The sequence below is a fragment of the Rhineura floridana genome, chromosome 10 (genome assembly GCF_030035675.1).
Source record: "Rhineura floridana isolate rRhiFlo1 chromosome 10, rRhiFlo1.hap2, whole genome shotgun sequence".
NCBI classification, from domain to species: domain Eukaryota; kingdom Metazoa; phylum Chordata; class Lepidosauria; order Squamata; family Rhineuridae; genus Rhineura; species Rhineura floridana.
The window spans coordinates 78,483,516-78,507,715 of NC_084489.1; the positions used below are offsets into that span (position 1 = coordinate 78,483,516).

The 24,200-nt window shown below is 43.0% G+C and overlaps 1 protein-coding gene across 1 annotated transcript in view; it reads right to left on the bottom strand.

Annotated features, from left to right (window-relative positions):
• DPP6 (dipeptidyl peptidase like 6) overlaps positions 1-23,814 on the bottom strand; it is a 717,188-nt gene extending 693,374 nt beyond the window's left edge. The window contains exon 1 of the mRNA XM_061587127.1: positions 22,830-23,814. Coding sequence (XP_061443111.1) covers positions 22,830-22,889 — 60 coding nt within the window. The 5' untranslated portion in view covers positions 22,890-23,814. The remainder of the gene's footprint in view (positions 1-22,829) is intronic.
• Between the last annotated feature and the right edge of the window lie 386 nt (positions 23,815-24,200).

Below are 24,200 nucleotides of genomic sequence, written 5' to 3' on the forward strand. Positions count from 1 at the left end.
GTGAATTGTTTACGAGGCACTTTGAGGGTAAAGTTGTTTGCCTCCATAGCAGTCTTGATGCCCCATCCACATCTACTGTAGTCCCCAATGAGGTTCCAGTGCAACGTCTGCTGCAACTTCTTGGGAATGGTTTCAGTTGATGCAGCCTGATGACGTGGACAAGGTGCTTGCGATGATGCGGCCAGCAATGTGTCCTCTTGATCCTTGCCCTTCTTGGCTTATTAAAGCTAGCTGAGGGGGTCTGACTGAGTGGATCCAGGGTGTGGTCAATGCATCAATGTGGGAGGGAGTGGTTCCAGCCTCCTTGAAAGAGACGGTGATCCGACCACTCCTGAAAAAGCCCACCCTGGAGCCATTGGTTTGTGACAACTACCGACCGGTTGCAAATACCCCCTTTTAAGGGAAGGTGATTGAGAGGGTTGTGGCGCAGCAATTGCAAGTACTCTTGGATGAAACAGATTATCTTGACCCATCCCAGTCTGGGTTCAGGCCTGATTATGGGACTGAATCGGCCTTGGTTGCCCTGATGGAGGACCTTTATCAGGAGAAGGAGAGGAGGAATGTGACCCTTTTATTCTTATTTATTTATTTATTTATTCTATTTCTATGCCGCCTTTTGGCCAAAAGGCCCTCAAGGCGGCTCACAAAAAAAAAAATACACATCAGGAAAAAAAATACAGTGCACAAAAATTTAAATAACATATTAACATTGTCAAGAAAACAAGGTTCTTCACAGGCCTGGAGATAATCTGTCCTTAAAATGTAGAACTGCCACTTCAGGAATTTTAGTCCTCAGACACTGAGCAGCTGTTGCAAAGGATTCGCTCACCAACATCATCGGATTCTTCCCATGATAGAGAAGACCAAGGCCAGAACGTTAAGGGCCCAGATGGGGCAAAAGCATGAGAACATGGCAAGCAGCAGATAGTCCCGTGAGCGGCCCGGCTCGTGCAGGCTGAAGGTGGTAGCTGTGGAGGAGACGCGCCCCAAGCTAAGACTTGACTGCGAGAGCGACGTGTCCTCCAGCTTCCCCTCCGAGCCGGATCGGTAAGATGGTGGCCGTTCCTCTCTGTCTCGCCCGGTGCTCCATCATCCCCACCAGCGGCAGAGAAGGCCTTGGGGGCTTGCCCGACGGCAGTCAGCAGCTTCTCCATCTCCTGGGAGTCCGCAGGCAGAGGGGAGCCCTCCAGCGCCTTCGCCAATGACACCTCCATGCTGATGGCCTTGGCTGCGCCTCGCCTAGACACCCACCATTCCAGAGAAGGCGTGCGGGAACCGTGGAGGGAAGGAGGGAGCCACAGTGACTCTTCAAGTCACACCCACTCGCTCGTTCGCACTCCTCCTCCCACTGCTGACCTCACTGACACCTTCTGGCTCCCTCGCAGGAACCCGCGCTTACTCTTATTCTTACTTGATCTCTCAATGGCATTTGATACCATTAACCATGGTATCCTTCTGGGTCAACTTGGTGAGATGGGTATCGGAGGCACTGTTTTACAGTGGTTCCGATCCTATCTCCAGGGTCGTTCTCAGAGAATAGTTGGGTAACTGTCTTTCAGCCCCCCAGAAGTTGTGCTGTGGGGTACCATCTTGTCCCCCTATATGAAGCCCTTGGGAGCAGTCATCAGGAGCTTTGGGGCGAGGTGTCAGCAGTATGCTGATGATACACAGCTCTATTTCTCTGTAACATCTGAATTGGGTGAGGCCATGCAAGCCCTGGACTGCTGCCTGGACTCAGTGGTGGGCCGGATGAGACCAATAAAATGGGTCTGAATCCTAGCAAGATGGAGGCACTGTGGGTTGGTGGTTCCTGAGTTTGGATAATTGGTCAGTTGCCTGCTTTGGATGGGGTCATACTCCCTCTGAAAGAGCAGGTCCATAGTCTGGGGGTGCTCCTGGATCCATCTTTGTTGCTAGAGGCCTAGGTGACCTCAGTGGCTAGAAGTGCCTTTTACCAGCTTCAACTGGTAAGACAGCTGCAGCCGTTTCTGCACCGGGATAGCCTGACCACCATTGTCCACGCACTGGTAACCTCCAGGCTGGATTACTGTAATGCGCTCTATGTGGGGCTGCCCTTGAGGTTGGTCCTGAAGCTACAGCTGGTGCAAAATGCGGCAGCGAGGCTGCTCACTGGGGCAGGGTATCACCAATGTTAGGAACAAATTTAAAATACCCCCTCCCCTCCCCTCAGAAGGGTGAGCTAGAAGCCTAGTATGCTTCTTTTTACCTGTTAATGTTCCAGCCAGATACCAAAAGTAAAGCAGACACAGAGACAATTACTTGCTTGATCAAGAAAGGGTCTCTAACCATACAGACCACAGTCTGTCAGGAGAGAGAACAACGTTTATTAGGCAAAGGTTCCATTATATAAGGTTTTACAGCAAAACAAAGCAGAATGTTATTAAAAAAGGCATACCCAAAGGAAATACAATATTACATCTTTACAGAGATAAGTAAGCGCGTTAGCTCATTATTGTTACATTTGCTTTTGATTCTAAAAGGCGAGAGTTGTGATAACGTATTTATACACTTGTCAGTCAAAAGGAAACTTGTTGTGAGGTCAGAGCTACAAGAAGGCGAGGAAAAGGGGCAGATTGACACCAAAGAGATAAAAAATGTTTCTAATGTGCTTATGAATTTAGCATAGTCAGCAATATTGCGCAAAACTTAAGGAAACATTGTAATAAGATATTATGAGAAAATGTCTTGTTTGTACTGACCTAGCTTACAATGTTGTCGGAAGAGTATAGTGGCTTTAAGACAGAGTGAAATAATAATATCAGAAGGGAAACATGTTATCTCGTTTTTACAGAGATGTTTACGGTCAGAGAGGCGCCTTCGGGGTTTTTCTCATGAGGGAAGAAACTGAACTTTGAGTTGTATTTCTCTGGGTTCCAGAAATCTTTGCAACATTGGTTCTGACAGAAATGTAGGTTCCTTTAAACCACTCCTGACAACCCTGGGCAACCTTTTGGGGTCTGGAATAATTTTATTCCTAACACCAACATGTCACCCCGCTGCTGAAAGAATTGCACTGGCTGCCCATTTGCTACCGGGCCAAGTTCAAGGTTCTAGTTTTGCTGTACAAAGCCCTATACAGCTCGGGACCAGGATACCTGAAAGACCGTCTTACCCCTTATATACCCAGTCGATTACTGCACTCTGCAGGTGAGGGCGTCCTGCAGATACCATCTTATCAGGAGGTTCATTCTGCACAATATAGGAAACGGACCTTTAGTGTGGTAACACCTACCCTGTGGAATTCCCTCCCTTTGAATATTAGGCAGGTGCCATCTCTGCTATCTTTTCAGCGTCTGTTGAAGACTTTCCTCTTTCAACAAGCCTTTTAAGTTGAGACCTATCCCAGTCTGCACTGTGTTAGAATTGCCTGTTAATATGTTTTTTAATAATGTTTTTAACCCTTTAAAATGTTTTTAAAGCTTTTTAAAAAATGTTTTTAATGTTGTTTTGTTTTAATGTATTTTAAGGTCTGTTTTTATGATGTTTTAAAGTGTTTTCAGTGCTTCTGTTTGCCACCCTGGGCTCCTGCTGGGAGGAAGGGCGGGATATAAATCAAATAAATAAATTATCAAGTAATGCATCTCTATTCCCTTGTCACCCTCTTTGACAATCCAGTGGTGAATCTATATTGAAGACTCTCTCCAATAATATTTTGTAGGATAGCAAGCTTCTTAATGTTTTAAACAGGGTTGAGAAACTGGATCTGACAGGTGAGCCAATGTTTGCAGGCCACTTTGACAGGTGAGAGGTGCTGTTAGTCAGCTGACATTGGATGAAATGTTTTCCTTTGCAGACTGGCTTGAATTCAAGCAGGTTTGCAAAGGAAAGATATTCCGCTGCTTCATAGTCCAAATAAGATCCACTGCTGGGCTTGCTTAATTAATCCTACAGGCAGGAGGCTCCCCACCACCATTTTAGAAAATAATGTACTGTTCTTCTTTCCCTTTGTCTCTTAGATCCTATTCTTAATTTTCAAAATCCTTCTTTAATTTGGCATTGACAAAGACAGACTGTGTAAGCCATCACCTGCTGAGCTGCTTGGTATTATACTATATACTTGTGCCAAAGGGAAAGTATGAGAAAGCCAAGCTGGTCACTACTTCACCCAGGCAACTACCCAGCTCACAGTTCTGGTCTTCTCCCTGGTCAAGATTTGAAGGAAGAGTTGAGGTTGTGACACAAACAAGAATGAAGTATATACAACTGGCCTACTCACTAGGCAGTTGGAGGCATGGAGATCATTACACCCTCCTCCTGCCAACCACTTCTATGCTTGAAGTCTCCTTCCCCCAACCTTACTGCTTCACAGCTGTCCAGAGTAACCTTCCTTTGAGACATGGAAGGTCTGATGGCTCAATGTGCAGTTAAGACCCCAACATACTGTCCTGGTTACAGTTTCAGCACCATGGACACCTCCATCACAAATAGATACGCCAACCCATTAAAGACTTTTTAGTTTAGTAACATCCACTTTCAAACTAATAATTTATCCAATCTGAATGGCCATTATCACCAAATCAATATAGATGCCTTTTTGACATATTGAAATGCAAGACTGAAGGGTTGCAGACAGTGTTTTGGCTGGCCATTCACCTCCTCCCCACCCACCCCCACACAGTATAAAGAGGGTGGGGTGAAAGTTATAATCCTATGTACAGTTGCATATGTGAAATTTCCATAGAACTCACTTTCAAGTCAACATGCATAAGACTGGTCTTTTACCAAGTTCATGTCCCAAGTCTGGCTCTTTTCTTCCCCTCCTCCTCTGAAGCTAATGCATGCATTGTTGGCGAGGCTTCACTACCACAAATGCAATTCAAAATAGCTTTTGTTAAATTTTAATTTTCTATTTATTGTTAGAAGGCCTTCTTAAACATATCATTCCCTACTGATATGAAGAAGAAGAAGAATGAGCACTTAAAACTTGCATCCCCATCAAGTTGATTGGCTGATCGATGGCTAAATTTTAAAGTTTTAGCTGACTTACCCAAGTTAAAACTTTAAAGCCCTAATTATAAGGCAGCAGATATGGACATATGAAGCCACTTTTGCTGCTACTTTACACCACACCATGTCTCCCAGTATTGTCAACTGTGACTAGCAATAGCTCTCAGCAGAGGTCTTTCCCATCATTTACTACCTGACTATTGATCTGGATATGCCTTAAGTGTATAGCTAAATCTTTCATGTTTGCAAGTCCTGACCAATTACATCTATATTTCAAGGGTCTGGTTTCAAAACTGCAGCCTTGCCTGAAGCAGCTCTTAAGTTTAGTTTGCTCTGTAAACTTCAGCATACATTTTCTGAATCATGTTTACACATGTCAGTTACCAGCTCCTTCTGATTTTAACAAAAAAACCTCTAGTTTTGGCAGGGACAGAAAGATCAGATCAAATATTTACTAGTAGTGTAGGAGATCCCACACATTCCTTTTTATTCAACTGAATCATACCCATGGGATTTTAGCATGGGATTTTAATCTCCTCTATTTCTTTCCTACCAGGGACATAGATTCTATGCCTCTTGTTTAATATTGCACATATTTTCATTTTTATTACAAACAAGGTCAATTCTGTGTTGTTTCTAGTAGTTGTTTTCAAGGACAGGGTACACAATAAAAACAAAATAATCCTGTGGCACCTTAAAGTCAAACACATTTATTATGACATGACCTTTCACGGGCCTTCCATCTGATGAGGTGGACTCTGGTCCATGAAAGCTTATGCTGCAATAAATGTACTGGCCTTTAAGGTACCACAATATTTTCCTGTTGTTTTTTGCTGCAAAAGACTTAACACAGCTACCTTCCTAGAAAGGGTACAATAAGTCTCTTTTCTGAAATCTCCCACCACCTGCAGAGGGCCAGGAGCTCCTTTTCTCCTGAGCAAGGCATACATAAGAATACAGCAAACAGCTTTCCTGCATATTTAAGAACACTGCCTTCAGGTTTCAACATCATCCAACAATGACAGTGCTTATCCTAAACACAGGACTTCAGCACAGCTAATTACCAGCCATGGCCTGGATCCAAAAAGCTACTTTAGGTGCACCCAAGAGCTTGCACTTGCCTAGTGGGATTTTTAAAACTTTTCTTCCTTTGTAAACAAACTCCCTACCACCATGCTATAATGCAGAATAATTTTTGAAACTCCACACAATTATTTTTTTAAAAAAGTTTCCTGTACAGTTTGGGAGCCATCATTTAAAAAAACACCACAAGTTCACAACCTCCTGAGTACATAGAATAGTTCGGCAGATCTTTAGATCTTGTCCTATTTATATGTGTGCCACATTTTACAATCCTGTTAATATTCCTCCTCCTCACAATCAGCCCATGATATACACTATTTATTATTCATGCTCTACAAATGGGAAAGTGCAATTCAGAGACACTTGCCCAAAGCAACCCCATTTCTTTATGGAGGGGTTCACTGTGAATCTGTGGCTTTGGGTGGCATTTGGAACACGGGAAAAATGGGTTTAGATGTCAATTCATCCATACATACTTGGGAATATTTAGACAAGCATCTTACTGTACTAGTCAACTGAAGAAACGAAGCTGCCTTAAAAAAAAGAGTCAGACCACTGCTTCATCCAGCCTACCCTGGTTGGCAGCAGCTCTCAGGCAACCAAGACCCTTTTCTTCCAGGGTAGATGCCTGATAGAACCTTGGACCTTCTGCATGCAAAGCAGGTGTTCTACCACTGAGTATGGTCCCTCCCCTAGCTTTATCTGAAGTTCTGCCAACAATAACTCATGTCAAAGGCAGAGTAATACTTTGTAAAAGGGAGAATTCACAATGGAGGAACCACCAGATCCAAAGCCCTGCCAGGTTCACACCAGTGGGGCAAAGCTGAGGATGGCTTTTAACACATTTTTTGTTTTTTGCAGTCCTTTCCTCATCTCGTTTCCAATGGGAGAGGCTGACATAATTCCCGCCACACATTCTAGGAGCATGCACAGAGGAAGAGGCCTTTGATCCAGCAGAGCCAAAGCCTTCCCTATTCCACCCCCCCAAAATGTCCCATATTTCCCCTCTCTGCTGCAGCACCAATGGCAGAGGAGGAACAGCTGCAGGCTGCCACTGTGGGGAGGCACCTGGGGCAAACCTCCCTCTCCAGCTATTGAGCAGGAAACACACCACATCCTATAGCTGTTGTATCCTCTGAACCTTGTAATGGTATGACAGGGAACAGGACTGCACTTTTAATATATCCTCTAATTTTAGAGAGGACTGATTAGCAGTTTGAGCCCAGGATTTGTATTTTTAAAACAAATAAATTAGCACGGCTGATTCTACAGACCAAAATCTATCCACTGTGAGTGATCTCCATGGGACAGAAAACACAAGAGACTACTAGCCTATTCTTATGCCCAAATATGATGACTTGGTCGAAGACAGAAGGTGGTGTATTGTGGCCAGCAAGCTGAAGTCATCTTTTGGCCAAAAGATTATCAAAGTTCTAATCAACTTTTTAAACAAAGAGACAGGTATACAGAAAGAATAAGATGGGTCCAGAGACCCATCAAGAGATGGGTCACAGAAAAAGAAAATACTCCAGAATTAGTTGTTCTGAAAGTTACATTTAATATTCCCAAATTTAAATTAGACATATATAAACACACACATATATAACCATATATATACACAGATGCTGTTGGAGGTCGCTGATTCATAAGGTCGCCATAAGTAGTCGTCAACTTGAAGGCACATAACAGGTTACAAGTATGCCCCCATTCACAACAGATTTACCGTAATGTCCCTGAAACTTTGCCAGCTCTTTTAAATGCTATCACTGTGCCCTTTATGTATATCTCCTCCCCTCTCTCACTGCCAGTAGAAAAATAGCTGTGTAACCAATTATAATTATAAACACACAGTACCTCTGGCTGTCTGGATCTACATTTCTATAAGCAATTTCATTTGTTGATCAACTTTTATAGAACATCTATAAACAGAGTCATAGCAAGAAAAGACTGGGCAACCAGAAAACCATGCCATGCCTTGTGCTACTCCCATTGAAATGAACTCTAACAAAATGCTTTTGGTTATAAGTCTGATGCCATACTGACAACTACAAATGAAGTGTGATTTTGCTCAGCCAAGTTTCTTCCTGAGTCAACTTTCAATTATACACAAATCCACAAGTCATCAGAGACCAAACAACATGACTGCAACATTATTATCCTGCTAAAGGATAATACAGCACCAGTCTATCTTTTTGACACAAACTCTCAAGGTCATACTGCATCACTTTGGGCTTTTATTCAGAACAGCTATGAATCCTAGAATTCCTATATGCCCAGTACAAAGTAAACTCAATGTGGAAAGAGATAACATTCAAAAGATACCCTTTCCCCTTTGGCTATACAAGTATAGTTCAAGATCTTTACTAGAATCTTATATTAAGGTGCTGCAGTAAATGGTATTATTTTCAGCACCAGTGACACTAAATGACTCTGGCAAAAGAGAATTTTTTTTAAAAAAAGAAGTCAACTCCAACCTCCCTTAACAGAAGGAAAATTCTGCCAAGACTGGAAAGATTCAACTCTAATCCTTCCTCCCTCTTCCATGACAAACGGGATTTCCTCTTTCCATTTTACCATTGGAACCTATATGCTTCTACTACCAGAGACCATGGTAACTTTCTTGATTGCATGTCTGAGATGGAAATTGGTGGCACTAAGTTCCATTCCTATGAGTCTGTTGTGTTCTAGAAACAGATGGTAGGAGACCACTGATTTGCCAATTGACATTTATGGGATGTTGCTGGGTTCCTTCTTGTTCCCTGGGCCATTAAGCATCTACAAACATGAAATCACCAGGGAAGGGACCTCAGTGATTTGGAGATAAATGTCATCCATATGTTGACAACAGAAAGCTGTATTTGGAAACATATGAAGAGAAACTGAAAGGACTGGGCATGTTTAGCCTTCAAAAGAGAAGGCTGAGGGGAGATATGATAGCACTCTTCAAGTACTTGAAAAGTTGTCACACAGAGGAGGGCCAGGGTCTCTTCCCAATCATCCCAAATGCACGACATGGAATAATGGGCTCAAGTTACAGGAAGCCAGATTTTGACTGAACATCAGGAAAAACTTCCAAACTGTTAGAGTGGTATGATAATGGAACTAATTACCTATGGAGGTGGTGGGCTCTCCAACACTGGAGGCATTCAAGAGGCAGCTGGACAGCCACCTGTCGGGTATGCTTTAAGTTGGGTTCCTGCATTGAGCATGGGGGTGAACTCGATGGCCTTATAGCTCAATTCTACTATCCTATGATTCTATTATTCTCCTTTGTATTCAAGCCCAGGTCAGACTGTGGATGCACTGAACATGCTATGGTCTGAAGGCACATAAGATCAGCTCCCCACTGAAGCTAAAGAGGGACAGGTCTGCTCAGTACCTGGATGGGAGACTGCTTGGGAACCATATGTAAACCACCTTGGGTTTCTATCATGAAAAGAAAGGCGGGGTATAAATGCAATAAATAAATAAAAATAATAAAAATAAATAAACATGTATCTAGAGTTGGTAATGGGCTGGATTGGGACTGAAACCCATCCCAGATAAAACATAGGTGCTTGTGGTATTATTGAGCAAGGGACCAGCATTTTGGGACCCATATTCTTGATGAGACTGCACTCCCCTTACAGAAATAGATCTGTAGTATGGGGCTGCTTTTTGGACCTATGGCTTCTAGTGCATTCCAGCAGCCTCAGTTGGTGGTACTAGTAGTTGTGGCATATCCTGGAAATAAATCTCTCCGAAGTTATCCATGCCCTGATAAGCACCCAAGTTAGATTACTGCTAAGCAATGTATGTGAAGCTGAAGGCTATTAAGAGGCACAAGTGGAACCATTCATCTCTCTCCAGTGCGTAAAACATCTGTACTGGATGCCAGTGTGTTTCCCGGCACAATTAAATTGCTTGTTTTGACCTGCCTGAAGGTCTTCAGCTGAAGCCCTGCTCCAAGAGTCCCCCCCACTTCTTAGGAACCCAAGTAAGTGCTATCAGGGAGAGGACATTTTCTGTGTTGGCACCCCATTTGTGGAACTTCCCCTCCATAACCACTTGCCAGGCACCCACAGTACTAACTTTTTGGGCATACTAAATAATGCCATCTCCTGCTGTGTTTTTAAGATGTTACTTTTAAAAAGTAGTATTTTAAATTATGTGTTGTAAGCCTTGTTGGAGTTGTATGGACAAAAGACAGGGTGAAACACTTTAATATCCCTTCCCATAACAGGAAATGCTACTGCAACTATCAATACATCTTTCAACCTTCTCCTTTTAATTCCCTCCACCACAGCAGTCAGCCATTATCCCTCCATTCATGCATTAATCCCTTTTTATTCTCTCCTTAGTTACTCAGTTTATTCATTTACATAGTTCAAATAACAGAATCTTGGTTTCCTGCTTATGTTTTTTTAAGAAAATCACAGCTAAATTCTCACCTTAGTATTTACTAAGTTTCTACAAACTAAAGCTTTGAAGATTTTAATTAATTGCTACCCTAATTATCTAATATTCCCCACTTTTAAGATATCAAAACCACCATACACTGGGAATGACAATGCAATTGTTTGTCACCAGTTGTTAGTTTTCTGTCTTGAATTCAGATTTCAAAGCCAGCATGAAAAGTAAGTTATAAAATCTATTTACTGGGTAATTTGTGGTAATGTCTACAAGCAATAATTTAAAAGTGTTGCTAACTATTCTGGTATTTTTTTTACAATAACTAAAGTTTAAGCACAAAGAACATAGTTCTTCATTACTGAGTCCTTCCATAAACTTCACAGTTTCTTCTTTTAAAAAAGGCTCTTGCTCATTAACACACGAGATTTTACACTTACTGCCACAAGTTTGACTGGAATTGGGAATGTAATTCCTGTGCATAAAGAGACAACACCCTTTTCAGCAAACTACTAATATCCAATATATCAGTGATTCAACCTCACTCGAAGGAAAATCTGTCTATATTGACCACTGGGACAAGGAATTCCTGAATGTGTGCTACAGAAACTCCAGAGGATTCTTGCAAGGATTTCTGGTGCGCAAACTCCATTAACATGGAGCACTGACCATATCTTATGAGCCTCACAATCAGTTTGCATATACCAAGAATCTTCTTAGAATTCATCCAACATGTTCCCTGTGGGGTACATTGTCAGGAAAGATTGACAGCGATGCACAAGCTGTCTTTCAGAAAAGGGTGTCCACCATTAGTGATCTTCTCATGCAAGAACCCCGATAAGCTTCTGAGAAAACCCAGGATTCCCTGGGCCTGGAACATATTTGAAAACTATTGCCATATAGAGAACACAACACAACTATAGCAGGAAAATACTGAATTTAAGGAGGCCAACATTCATGTCTTCTGGTGTTGAAAGCAGAAGATATTTCCAATAAAATAGAATCATCATCTGGGCTCCTACTGGGAGGAAGAGCGGGATATAAATCTAATAAATAAATAAATCATACATTTTACTTAATTCTGAGGTTTAATGAAGCACTAAATTCTGGTGCAGGTTTAAAAAATAGCTCACTTAATACACTATCATAAATGAAGACTGTGATGATTTCACCAATGGTGGCAACATAAGAGAATTTTAAGATGCTCTCCTCATAAGGCTAAACCCCAGAAATCACATGTGTGTCTAAAAAACACATGCAACTGTCCCGGGAGGCTTGCAAAGTGAGCACCTTACCTTTGAAAAAAAGACCCATGCAAGGCAAAATCTGGGAAATAAAATCAAGTTACAGGGATATCCTGGGATGACTCTGCCCTATTATGAACCAGTCCTAGTCTTCCAGTTACAATTTCATGCAATGGTAGACAAGTATGAATTAGCTAACCATTTATTTTAAATTGCCAGTCATCTCCAGCAGAGGCAGAGGGGCTGGAAGAAAGGTAGAGGTTTCTCTCATTTGCACTGTTGCATGCAGAAGCTTACAGTGTAAGAGACTCCTGCACAATGTGAATTAGACTTCAGGGTGGGAATCTGAATCCTACTTGTTGCCAGCTAGCAAGTAGAGTTGTGAGTACCTGAACAAGAAATGTTTGGGTATCATGTACAGGTAAAATGTGAAGTCGACACATATTTTAATCTGTAATTTTAGCTTATAATGTATACGTTTAACTGGTGAATCGTATTCTTTTTTAAGTTCTTAAAACTTATTTTTAACTTAGAGTTTCACTGAATTTTGTAATTTATATTATTTGTAAACTGCTTAGAGGTTTTACTTACAATTAAGTGGTATACAAATTTTGATAAATAAAATGTTCTGCATCTTTTTAAAGGAAATGTGAAGAATAATCCTAAAAGACAAATTTTGCATAGGCTCAGATTAAAATAATCCAACTGGAAGGAAGCAAGGATAAACTATGGAGTTGCTCCCTTCTCTCCAGACAGAGATATACTACTGATAATAGGTTAGCATTCCATTGACTAAGACTTACTTTCAAGAAGGAAATACATTGCTATTCCTCTTTTCCAACTCTACACACTCAAACATTTTGTCCAACCAAGATGTAACCAATGCAAGCATATCACAGCTAAATTCTACATAAAATTTGAAAGACTAAGATCAGAATGCCTTAACATGGCTGGTTTTGATTCTGAGCTGGTTTATGCAGTGCTGAGCTCTTACAAATTCAGAGGCACATTGCCCAATGCAGTCGGGAGAGATTACGGATCACAATAAAGTCATACAACTACCAAATTAACTGCATTTGTAAACAGAGAAAAATTAAGATTTTTTTTAAGCTTGCAGTCGCTCATCCTAGAGTACAGCAGCATTAATATTTTGATAACACACTGTTCTCTATTAAATTGCTGTTTTGAGGTCATACATCAACAGAGGGCAACTGCATTATACCCTGTGTTTTTAAGAAAAACATAATTATAAGTGCTAGAGAAACACTTTTCACTATTTCTGCAGGTTAGTTCATTTTGGTAAGTGGAAACCCCATATTAATGCTGGTCCTCCCCAATACATCAGTGGTTTGAAAGAACAGAAGCACACCAACTATCTTCCAATGGAAAAAGGCATCTCTACCTGTAAACAACTCCAGCTCAGCACAAATGACCAGGAAACTGGCAACTAGAAGCTGATTTGGAAGAAACACAGGAAGCTGCCTTATACTGAGCCAGACAGACCACTGGTTAACCTGGCCCATCATTGCCTGCACTGATGAGAAGTAGTTCTCCAGGATTTGAGACAAGAGTCTTTTGCAGCTCTAACTGGAAAAGTCCAAGATTGTAGATGGGACCTTTTGTATGTGAAGCATGTGTAAGCCCAATAGAAACTTAAGATCTAAGATTACACTGACTACATTTCTTGCTGTCAGCAGCGTGCTACAAGTCATAGCACAGGAAGAGAAGGATAGTCACTAAATGAGAAGAAGAGGATTGCTGGGGCAGAAGCAAATGTCATCTTACTATTGGGCAATCCTTTTATCTCTTCCCATGCTGTACTGCAACTTGCAGCACTGTGCAGTAAGAGAGGGAACTATCCCCTTGTTGCATAGACAGTAAAATGTCCTTCCCCAGTCACCAGCAAAAACCTTTAACCATTTTTAAAGCAACCCTTCCAAGCACCAATAACAAGGGGTGTCAATTTTGTTTCGAAGATTACAGACAAGTAAGGCTGAGAAACTAGGTGTTTTTTCGTTTAGCCTTCTATTACTACAATGACACATTCTCCTAAAGAGGTAAGTTTGTGTCAGATTTCCTTTTCTGGGAATACATAAAAACTTTTCTTCGCAAAAACATTTCCTATTAATCCAAGATTACTAGAGACCTGACAGGAGAATTTCACTGGTAGGGAGAAAGTAAGAGCCAGCATCAATTTCTGATGGGCTGTTGACCTTTTTTAGATTATGAGCCTTTTGGACTTTACAAAGCAGACTTCCATCGTACAGATGCTTATAGCTGTGAGGTTCAAGCTTGCTTTCTGAAAAGAGCAAACTGTCAAGCAATTGAGAACAGTTTTTCTTTTTAGGAAAAGAAAATCTACCCAGAGTTCTCAGTTAGCTTATGTTTAGCTCCCCACCCCAAAAATTTGGGGTTGGAATGGACTAGAACTTTAAAACGAGAACCATGCATTGGTCTTCTATAAGGTAACAGGAGGTCTGATAGCAGAATGGAGAATTGGTGGAATGCACTCAAAGTGTGATATAAATGAGGCAGCAAGAACCACTCAAAAGTCATTAGTATTAGTCACCGTTGTCAGAAACAGCAAAGCAAACTGCAGCAAGCCCAAGTGACAGGCTTGTTATTTTCATCTCAAGTTAGGGATTCCCTCCTTGCCAATTCATAAGGTTTCACTTGAACCACACTGTTGGTGCTTTAGAAAAAGGTGGCAGAACAGCTTTTAAACTCATAATTGTGAGAAAACTCACAGGAGCTGAAGAGCATCCAATTCTACACAAAATCATCCCTAAGGGATGAGGGTGAAAATGTTTATGACTGTCTAAATAAGAGAGGAATAGAATTAGGCAATGAAAGTCCTGGAGGACATGATAGCAATTCAAAGAGGCCAACGTGTTGTCGGGTAAAACACATGCACCAGACACCTGTGTGCACATTTTTATATGCCAGTGCTAGAAGTCTCCAAACCAAGAAGGCTGAGCTGGAGTGCTTGGTTTTCAAGGAGAACCACAATGAAACCTGGTAGAATGAAGAGAACCACCGGGACAGTTATCTCTGGAGGAAGGACAGGGAAGAGTGTGCTGGAGTTGGTGTCACTTTGTACATCAAAGAGCTCATTAGAGTTCATATGGGACAGACTCCTCCACATAATCACTGTGAATATGACATGACCAGTATACTCTGAGAAATCAGGGGACACCTCAAATGAATATTCCACCCTGGGTCTTAAAAAGGTTCTGAGCCCAGCTCTAAACAGCAGATGCCAGGCTTGCCATTTGTTCTTCAAAGTTTGAAGAGGAGGAAGAGGACAGTGGATTGGGATGGGTGTGGGAGATGGACATAGTAACCCCCCCTCCATCATGCTGACCCACTCCCTTCTCACTCACAAATTCATTTCCCCCATGTTGGTTGTGTATACTGCATGATCCCTGTAACCCCCAACTTTCCCCTCTACCACACCAAAAATTTAATTGCTCATTTTTCATCATAACCACAGCTTGGCCCCCATGTACTGCAGAAGAATGTTCCTCCATTATGTCAGGAAGACAATAGCACAGATAATAAGGTCTTTAAGATAATAAGCAGTGCAGTGACAAATTCAGAAGTGCAGGGTCCTTTCATGATAGTCACAACCACGCCCCTCCCATGCTTTTGTTCTGTTTTGCTGCTGGGTTGAGAATGGAATCCTTGTTAATGCCTTCTTCCACAGCAACAGACATTCCTAGGAGCCAAACAGCATGAAAGAACAGAGTATTAGCCTTCTCAGTGGCTGACTCACCTCCTTTCGCTCTGATTGGTTCCAATCGGCAGGAAAGGAGAAGGAAGCATGTTAGAAGGTTCCTCTCAGTGGTTAATATGCTCCCCTTTCATGCTGATTATCTTCTGGGATACTGGAGACATAGGGACCCTTCTGGGACCCTGCTCCCAAAAAAGTAAAGGGTCTAAGACCCCTCGAGTCCCTGGACAACTACACCCCCAATCATAAGGCGTTCTGTTGTGCTCCAGAAGCAGACACTCTGAAGCCCATATTGAACTACCAACAGTTCTACCCAGGCAGGAATGAACCCACTCCTACAGATCTGTGTAAAATATTATGTCTGCACTTGCAGTTAATATAAAAAGGCATGGGAGAGGTACTGCAGGCCAATAACTAAGAGATTCTACCCTGAATGGATACTGGACAGACTGATAATAGCTTGCTCCCCCATCTTAAAAGAAAATGGGGGAGAGACTAGCCAGGCCAGAGAGCACAAATTTCAGTGGTGAAAACCCAGGTTCAACACTCTGCTCAGGCATAAAACTAATTTGAACAAGATGCTGTTCCTGCATTGCCTACCTCCTGGGACTGAATGAAACCGTGGATCATGAAGTAGCAACTGTAATATATTCTTAAGGGCCCATGTCCATCAGAGCGCCACATCATGATATCGTGCCTGTGGATTTCAAAACATTGTCACCCCCTTTCCCAAACCGCATGCAAGTGGGTATTTTTTAAGGATGCAGAGAGAGAGAGAGAGAGAGAGAGAGAGAGAGAGAGAGAGAGAGAGAGATGACAGTGTGATAATCTGCTTTTCCTAGTTGGCAACTCTGGTTACTTCATTTGGCTCACTATGCAAAAATCAATGTTATTCATGAGTTTTCAGTAGTTACTGCACAGCTAGAAATATTTTGTGCAAACTTAATTATGCATATGTAATCTTTACATTTTATATCCTCATCAAAGTCCATATGTTTAATTTTTGGCAAGCAGCAGAAACCTGGTCTAAAGAATCATTTCATTTTGGAGTAGGAAAGGACCTTGAAGAACATCTACTCAAATCCCCTGCTGAGTGCAGGAGGCACAAGACAAGATGCAACTACAGCATCCCTGACAGATGGCCACCCAGCCTCTGATTTCCAGCAAAGGAGAGTTCCACTGCCTCTCAGGGAACTCTGTTCCATTGTCAAACAGCTGTTAACATTATAAAGTTTTGCCTAACGTTTAACCAAAACCAGCTTCCCTGAAATTTCACCCACCAGTTTCAATCATGCCCTCTGGAACAACAGAGAACAAGTCTGCCCAACCTTTTGTGTGATAGCCCTTCAGATATTTGAAGACTGCTATCATGCTTCATCCCTCAATCTTCTCTCCTGCAGATCAAACATACACAGCTCTCCCAAACATTCCTCATGGGACTCAATTTCCAGAATCCCCACCATCCTGGTCACCTTTCTCTGAATGACTACCACAAATTACTAAATCGTAGCTTGTGATGATTTTTTTTCTAAACACCCTCCCAGTGGAGGCTAGTGGCTCTGATGTCAGTGGGGCAGTGAATCCACTCCAGGTTTTAGTTCAAACTTTCAAGCAGCTGCCCAAGCATAAACAAGTTGATAGTTTCAGGATACAACACATGTTGCACTCAACATTAGTCTGCAGGCATTATATTCCTGAAGATTGCTTTTCCCTTGTGCTCACACACCAGAATCTCCATTTCAAGTCCTTTTACCATCCAAGGTAGTGCACACACTAGGGGTGGGTAACCTGCAGCTCTCCAGATGAAGTTGGACTCCCAATTCTCATCAGACTCAGCCACAGGTGGTATGTCTGGCACTTTCATTATATAGTAAGTGTGGGAAACCTTTGGCCTTCCAGATGTTGCTGAATTACAATTCCCATCAGCCCCACCAATTGCCAGGGATGATGGGAGTTGCAGTTCAGCAACACTGGGAGGCCCAAAGGTCCCCTACAGCTGTTGTATAGCTTTCACCATATGCTGAAGACTCACCTTTTTATCCTTGCCATTGACACACGAGATATTATTGAGATTCTTCCGATTTTTCTGAATGCAAGTTGTTTTCACTCACACACACACACACACACACACACACACACACACACACACACACACACACACACACACAGGGAATTTATGGTGAAGGGTAACAAATCCAATAAATAATAAATAAATACTAAGTAACTGGCTTAGACCAAGTCATCTAATGCAACTTAATGCAGCGATGGGGAAATCTGTGCTCCTGCAGATGTTGCTGGACTAACTCACATCAGCCCCAGCCAACATGACCAATGGTCAGGGATGATGGGAGCTACAACATCTGGAGGGCCACAAGTTTCCCACCCTTGCCACATGGAAACAAAAAGAAGGGCTTCTTCGACTGTGGTGCCCTCTCCTGGAACTGCCAGCCCAGGGAGGCTTTCCTGGCCAATTTTTTAGCGTCCATTACAGACCTGGAAAAAAGAGAGTTCCCCTTAGCTTTTCACTTGCAGTGGCACTGCTATTTTTCTGGGTCTTTCTTTATGGCACAGGCTTGTTGCTTTGCTGTGCTGTTCCAATATGTATGTCTTAACATCTATTTTATTGTTGTTTGCTTCAAAAGAAACCTATGATGTGTTTATTCAGTGGGGCAGAAATTTCAGTATAATAAATAAGCAAATGGAATGTAAGGACAATTAAGCATCAGTACTGAATCATAAACTGGTTCTGGAGTGGCAACTGCAATTGTACTAATGTACTCAATCCATATTTAAAGATGTCTACAAACATGGGGGAAGAGGTAAAACACCTGTTTTTTCTGTTCTTTCGTGCAGAACTATGCAGCAACAATATCTATTCATTCTTTAGCACATTCTGGATAATCTCCTTTTGTTTTCAGTCTTTTGTTGTATAATACTATATCTGAACTTTGACAAGCTTCTTTGCAGTGAAGTCAGTCATGCAGAGAGCATTTTGTATTTAATTAAATACCTTAAATGATGAGGGGGGAGGAGTAAGCCACTTTTTTAATAGAAATACTAACTAGCTAGGGTGTTTGAAGAAAAAAAGATGCCCTAGGGATTTTATCATCTATTTAAAAATTTATAATAGTAATACTGATATTTAAGGCACAACTCATGCAACTCTTCTCAAACACCTGTAGAGATCAACTGAGTACTGTAAGTAGTTCCATTGCATAGCAAAGAAAATTGCTTATCCCAAACCAGGATGTTACACTCTGATCTGGCTCAGTTACTAATGGCTCAGCCAATTTCAATCTAAGGTCTCAAACTGAGGTCATCCCCACTGCAGCCATCTATGGCACCAGGAACTGGACCTGGGGATTTCCACACACTCAAAGCATGCAACGTAGCACTGGGCTATTGCACTTTCCCATGAGTGGCAAATAGGTTTTTGTTTACTTTATTTCTGCAAAATAATATAATCACACAGACAGGAAAAGGAGGTAGGGGTGGGCTGGGATAGAAGACCAGCAAGAGAGTCAGTGTGGTGCAGTGGTTAAAGTGTCAGACAAGGACGCAGAAGAACAGGGTTCAAGTCCCCACTCAGCCATGAAACTTGCTGGGTGACCTTGGGCCAGTCACAGTCCCGCAGCCTAACCTACCTCACAGGGTTGTTGTAAGGATAAAATGGAGAAGGGAAGAGAATTGTGTATGCCATCTTGAGCTCTATGGAGGAAAGGTAGGACATAAATGTGATAATATGTAAACATAAATAAAACTCCATTTGTAGAGCATTGAAGCCTTCTTCAAGAAGTCATCCCCAATTTTCATGCAACAATTTTGATGCTAGGGAAAGCACACACCAATCAACTCCATCTCTAACACTCTTACATATATTTGTTATCACTATTTTCATTTTTTGTATTTTGTACTTATATATTTCATAAACATACCAAACAGCACAGTTTTTATGTGACAGATTATACAAGTTTATGTTTGAGATGTATTGCACATATTTTTAAACGTTTTTCAGCATTTCTGGGTTCCGCCTTGAAAAACTGAGGTGTAAATATGGGGAGTGGGGTGGGAGATGGTCTTCTCCATAACTTTAAAATCTACAAAACTTACTGCTCAAAGACCACAATTATCAAAAAGTGTCCAAAACACTAAACAGCCAACTCCAGGTAATAATAACTTTACCGGACTATACAACTTTGAATACTCCCCAAACAAAAAACCCCTCCTATATACCAAAATTAGCATCTCAAAGAAAGGAGCATTATGATACTTCTTCCTGACATCTAATTTCTATATTATTTATTTATTTATTTATATCCCACCCTTCGTCCCAGCAGGAGCCCAGGGTGGCAAGCATACGCAGGGATATTTAAAAAATAAACAACAGGACACCACACTTGCAGTAACAAGTGTTACAGTTTTACCATATAATGAACCAATCATTTTTCTAAAGAGCAATGAAGGAAAGCCAAAAACATGCTAGCTATGAGTACAACTTATTAAATGAAAAGTGTTTTCCTTTGTCCCCTTTTCTGGAAAAAGAACCAGAATGGTGTGCTAGACACACCACATGAGAGGCACAGAATAGGCTAAGTCTCTCTCTCTCATTTAATGATCAAAATTTTGAAATAGATATGTTGCAAGCTTTCAAGCCTCATAAACCTCTCTTCAGGCATAGGCACTCTAACGTAAAGATAGTGAAATGTCTTGTACGTCTGAAAATGCCTGCTGGCTAACCAGGAACCAAAAAAGAGGGCATATTGTGCTTCTGTTGAAGATATATTGCAATTTTCCAAGTATTCAAAAGGCCAAATATTTTGTATCAAGAAAATTAAACACAATGTGAGAAGAGCCTGCTGGATAAAGTCAATGGCCCATCTAGTCCAGCATCCTGTTCTCACAGGAGCCAACCATATGCCTATGAAAATAGGACTTGAGTGCAAGAGCACTTTCTGTGCTACTCGTTTTCATCAGCTGGCCTTCAGAGACATACTGCCTCCAACAGTGGAGGCAGCTCCTTTTCCCAGATAATTCAGCAAGTACATTTGTCTTGTGGCATGTGGATGTGAATAACATTAAGCTCCTATTTCTTGTTTTGGATAAATATATCCATGTTGTATTATGACCTGTATTATGAATGGTGGTAGGTGATTTAACTGCTCCATTTGAGACTCTCTTTAGCTTTTTTTTTTTTAAATGATAATGTTGAATGCTTCAGAAGCCATACACTCCACCTTGTTCCTGTGACATTCTGCTAGTCTCACCTTTACATTTCTGTTTATTTTATTTAGGAATTTATATGCCACCTTTCAAAACAGAGTTCTCTATGTGGCCTACAATTAAGATAACATTCAAAACCAATGTCCAAAAAGCACTTAAAAGTTAAATGTTGCTGCTGTTTAAAGTTAAAAGGTGAACACCAGCAAGGCCACCCTTTCCACACAGGAATTCCACCCCATGAAATGTTGAGTTGAATTTAATTCTCTGAAGGCTGAGCATCCTCTCAACAGCAGTGGATGGGATGAGATTTTTTCGTTGCGGGGCACACAGGTGAACAACTAGTGCCCCCATATCTATAGACTGGACAACACTTGATCATCTTCAACTGGGGGTTATCACAGAAAATTAAGTTCTAGGCAGTGCTTGACATCTAGAGAAAAACAGATGCCAGCGTTCAAGTCTACCTGGCATGTCACTTTCAATTTGGAAGCCCCTTCCCTAATACCCAGTTTATGAGAGCTCACTGCTTATTCAGTGGCAAAAGAGCTGCACTCAGAATATATTCAGGAACACTTTCATCTGATCATCATATATTGCAGGATTAGGTCTTGGCTTTCAAAATGAATACAGGGACACAAAAATTAACACCACAATCCTGGCTACCTCTACTTAGAAGTTAAGTCCTACTGAATTCAACAGAGCTGATTCCCAGGTCAGTATTGTCAGGACTGCAGCCTTTAACTGCTGGTATGGTATGCCTTCAACTAAGGTAAGTCTTCACTGATCATCCAGATTAGCCAGTACAGGAAATTGTTACATAGCAAGTCAGGCTATTACTCTATCTAGTTTAGTATCATCTATGCTGACTGGAAGCAGCTCCCCAGAGTGTCAGATGGGGACATAACCTGGAGATGCAAGAGACTGAACCTGAGACTTCTGGCATGCAGAGCAGATGATCTCTCACTGAGCATGGCCCTTCCTCAACAGAATACCTTCAGCATTAAGCAGAGATGTAGCTTTGGGATTCAAACTTTAATCCCACTCTCCTTTTAGCAGATTCAATGATCTTTTAGGTTAGGCACCAGGAGCTTCACTTTCACTCCTGTGTTAAGCCTAAAACCAGGAATACTTTATCTCCCCTACCACAATTTAAAAGGTGAAAATACTACAGCTCTCTACACACTTAACTGGATTAAAGTTTCCACTGAACTGTGATTTACTTCTGAGTAAGCATGCAGAGGATCACATTCCCAAGTGGAAGAACACACCTGACAGAGTGAATCCAGATTCTGTCCAGTCACAGGACTTGGACCGTGAGAAGGCTAGATGAAGTCTGACAACATGTAGGGTATATGCGCAAACACAGAGAGCGCCCCACTCCGAACCAGAATGCAGAAGAACTTCAAGAAGTTAACTAGGAAACCAAAAACGGGTGTTTGCAGTTATGCCATATAATGCAGCCCCGGTTACAAGATGCAGCACACCTCTAATTGCACACATAAGGCGCTCGTACATCTTGGACCGCTTTCTGTTCACACCAGCCAGAAAACCCAGATGTGTGTTTTATTTAAACCGCCGCTACATGTCTTGTCTAAGTGATGCATCGATTCCTTCCGAGCTGGTCTCTCCCCTTCAAAATCGGCTGGTTTAGCAGACCAACGCAAACAGACTGATGGAAGAGAAGCGTGCGCTACACAAAGTGGGGGGAGGGAGAGTTCAGAGATCCAAAACAAGGAAAATCTCTTTCCCCCAACCACCCACCCCCCCAAAATTCTCAGACGCTGCATCGCGCGAATCCCCCGCGTACAGTATCTTGGGCTGTCCAGCCTGCCCCTCCAAACCCTCCGCGAGGAACCTGTTCCAAGCCACGCCAAGAAAACCCCTGACGCTGCGGTTTTACGCGCCAACTCTGGCGACAGGCTTTGCCACCGCCTGGGCGATGGGAAGAGGCAGAAGCAGCCCGACAGCTCTCCGGTCAGCACCCGAACCCTTTCTGGGAACACCCAGCCCACAGCGCCGCAGAACAGCAGGGCGTCGAAGCCCTTGGCTGCGCTCAGCCTGTCCAGCAAGGCAGCAGGGTTAACAATTACGTCGCCTCCACCCTCCCACTCTCCCCGGCCCGCTTTTCCGCCGCAACTTCTCAGATGCACCGGCTGAGCTCCCTCCATTTCAGACGGCCGCTTCGCACTCACCTTCGCTCCTTTGCTGCTGGGGCATCGGACGCTGTTGGAGACTCCGGCCGTCTGGTTCATCTTGGGAAGTTTTGCGGGGCGTGCGGGCGCGCGTTTAAAGTTCTTCCCGCACGCTTTCCTCTCCGGGCTTTTGCTCAGCGCTCCCTTTTTCGCAAGCACCACTTAGAGGAATCTGCAGCTGCAACCGCTGCAGTCGCTGCACTGGCTGCTAAAGCCCAAAGGACAAGCCACGCTTTAAGCGGAGGAATCCCGGGGAAAGACGGAGAGTCTCTGATGCTTAAACGGGGGGGGGGGTGTAGGGACTCGTCTCAGACCTGCGGGAGAGAGGCTCTTTTTTTCCCCAGCAAGACTTAGCGGCTTGCCCTCCTTTTTTGGGGGGGGGTGGATTAACTTCCACCTACACGGGGCCCAGGGGCCAATGACTGATGTTTTGGAGAGGGGCAGGCTGCTTCCCTTCCCTCAGGAAGCCGAGCAGAGGCCCAGGAAGGCTGGCGTTGTCGGGGTGGCGCCTCAGGAACCCGCCGCTCTTCAAGAAAATGGGTCCACCGCTCACCGCTAGAGCAGCGGCATTTCCGCCACCTCTTTAAAACTGCGCCCCCAGACTGGGAAGGGGGCTTTTTCGGGTCGTGGAAGTCCTGAGGGCTGAAACAAGTGTGCCCCCCGGCGGGCGGTTCCTTCAGCTCGGGCGCTGCCTCTCCTTTCCTCGGCGGCCGCTGAGGCGAGAGGCTGCTTTCCCGGGAGTGTCAGGAGGTGGCACACGCGCAGTTCCCTCCTTCCTAGGCGGCGGTGGCGCCTCTGCCGCTTGCTCCCCTAGACCTGTCGGCAAAGGCGTGTGTTAGGGACGGCGGCAAGAGTAGTAGGAGCAGGTGCTGCTATAGCAAACCCTTTCTGTTCTCTAATCGGGCCGTGCGCGCACGCGCGCCCTCTCCCTAACTCTCCCGCCCTTTTTGCGCTGGGTTCGCTGCCCTGCCGGCCGAAGGAACTCATCAATGAGCGGCGCGTGCGCGCCACCGACCGACCAGCGCGGGACAGAGTCAAGCGAGAGTTACTCTCGTGCTAACTGCACAGCAGCTGCGTCAAGCCGAGGGGACGCCCGCTTCCCCCGGCTAAACTGGCCGGCTACCCTAATTAAAAAAAAAACTGTATCGCTGACCCATGCAGATCTTATTTATTAATATTTTCCAGCACAGGTTCCAAAGTCTTAACAGTAGAATTCTCTTATATGAAGTTATTTTTTTCTTTAAATCCCAATGAATCCAATGGGACTTAATACTCCCTGGCAGGTGTACATAAATAAGCAAGCAGGAATAGATCAGGTTTATTTTGTTCTATTTTAAAATAAACAAAACCTGGCAAGACTGCAAGCAGGCA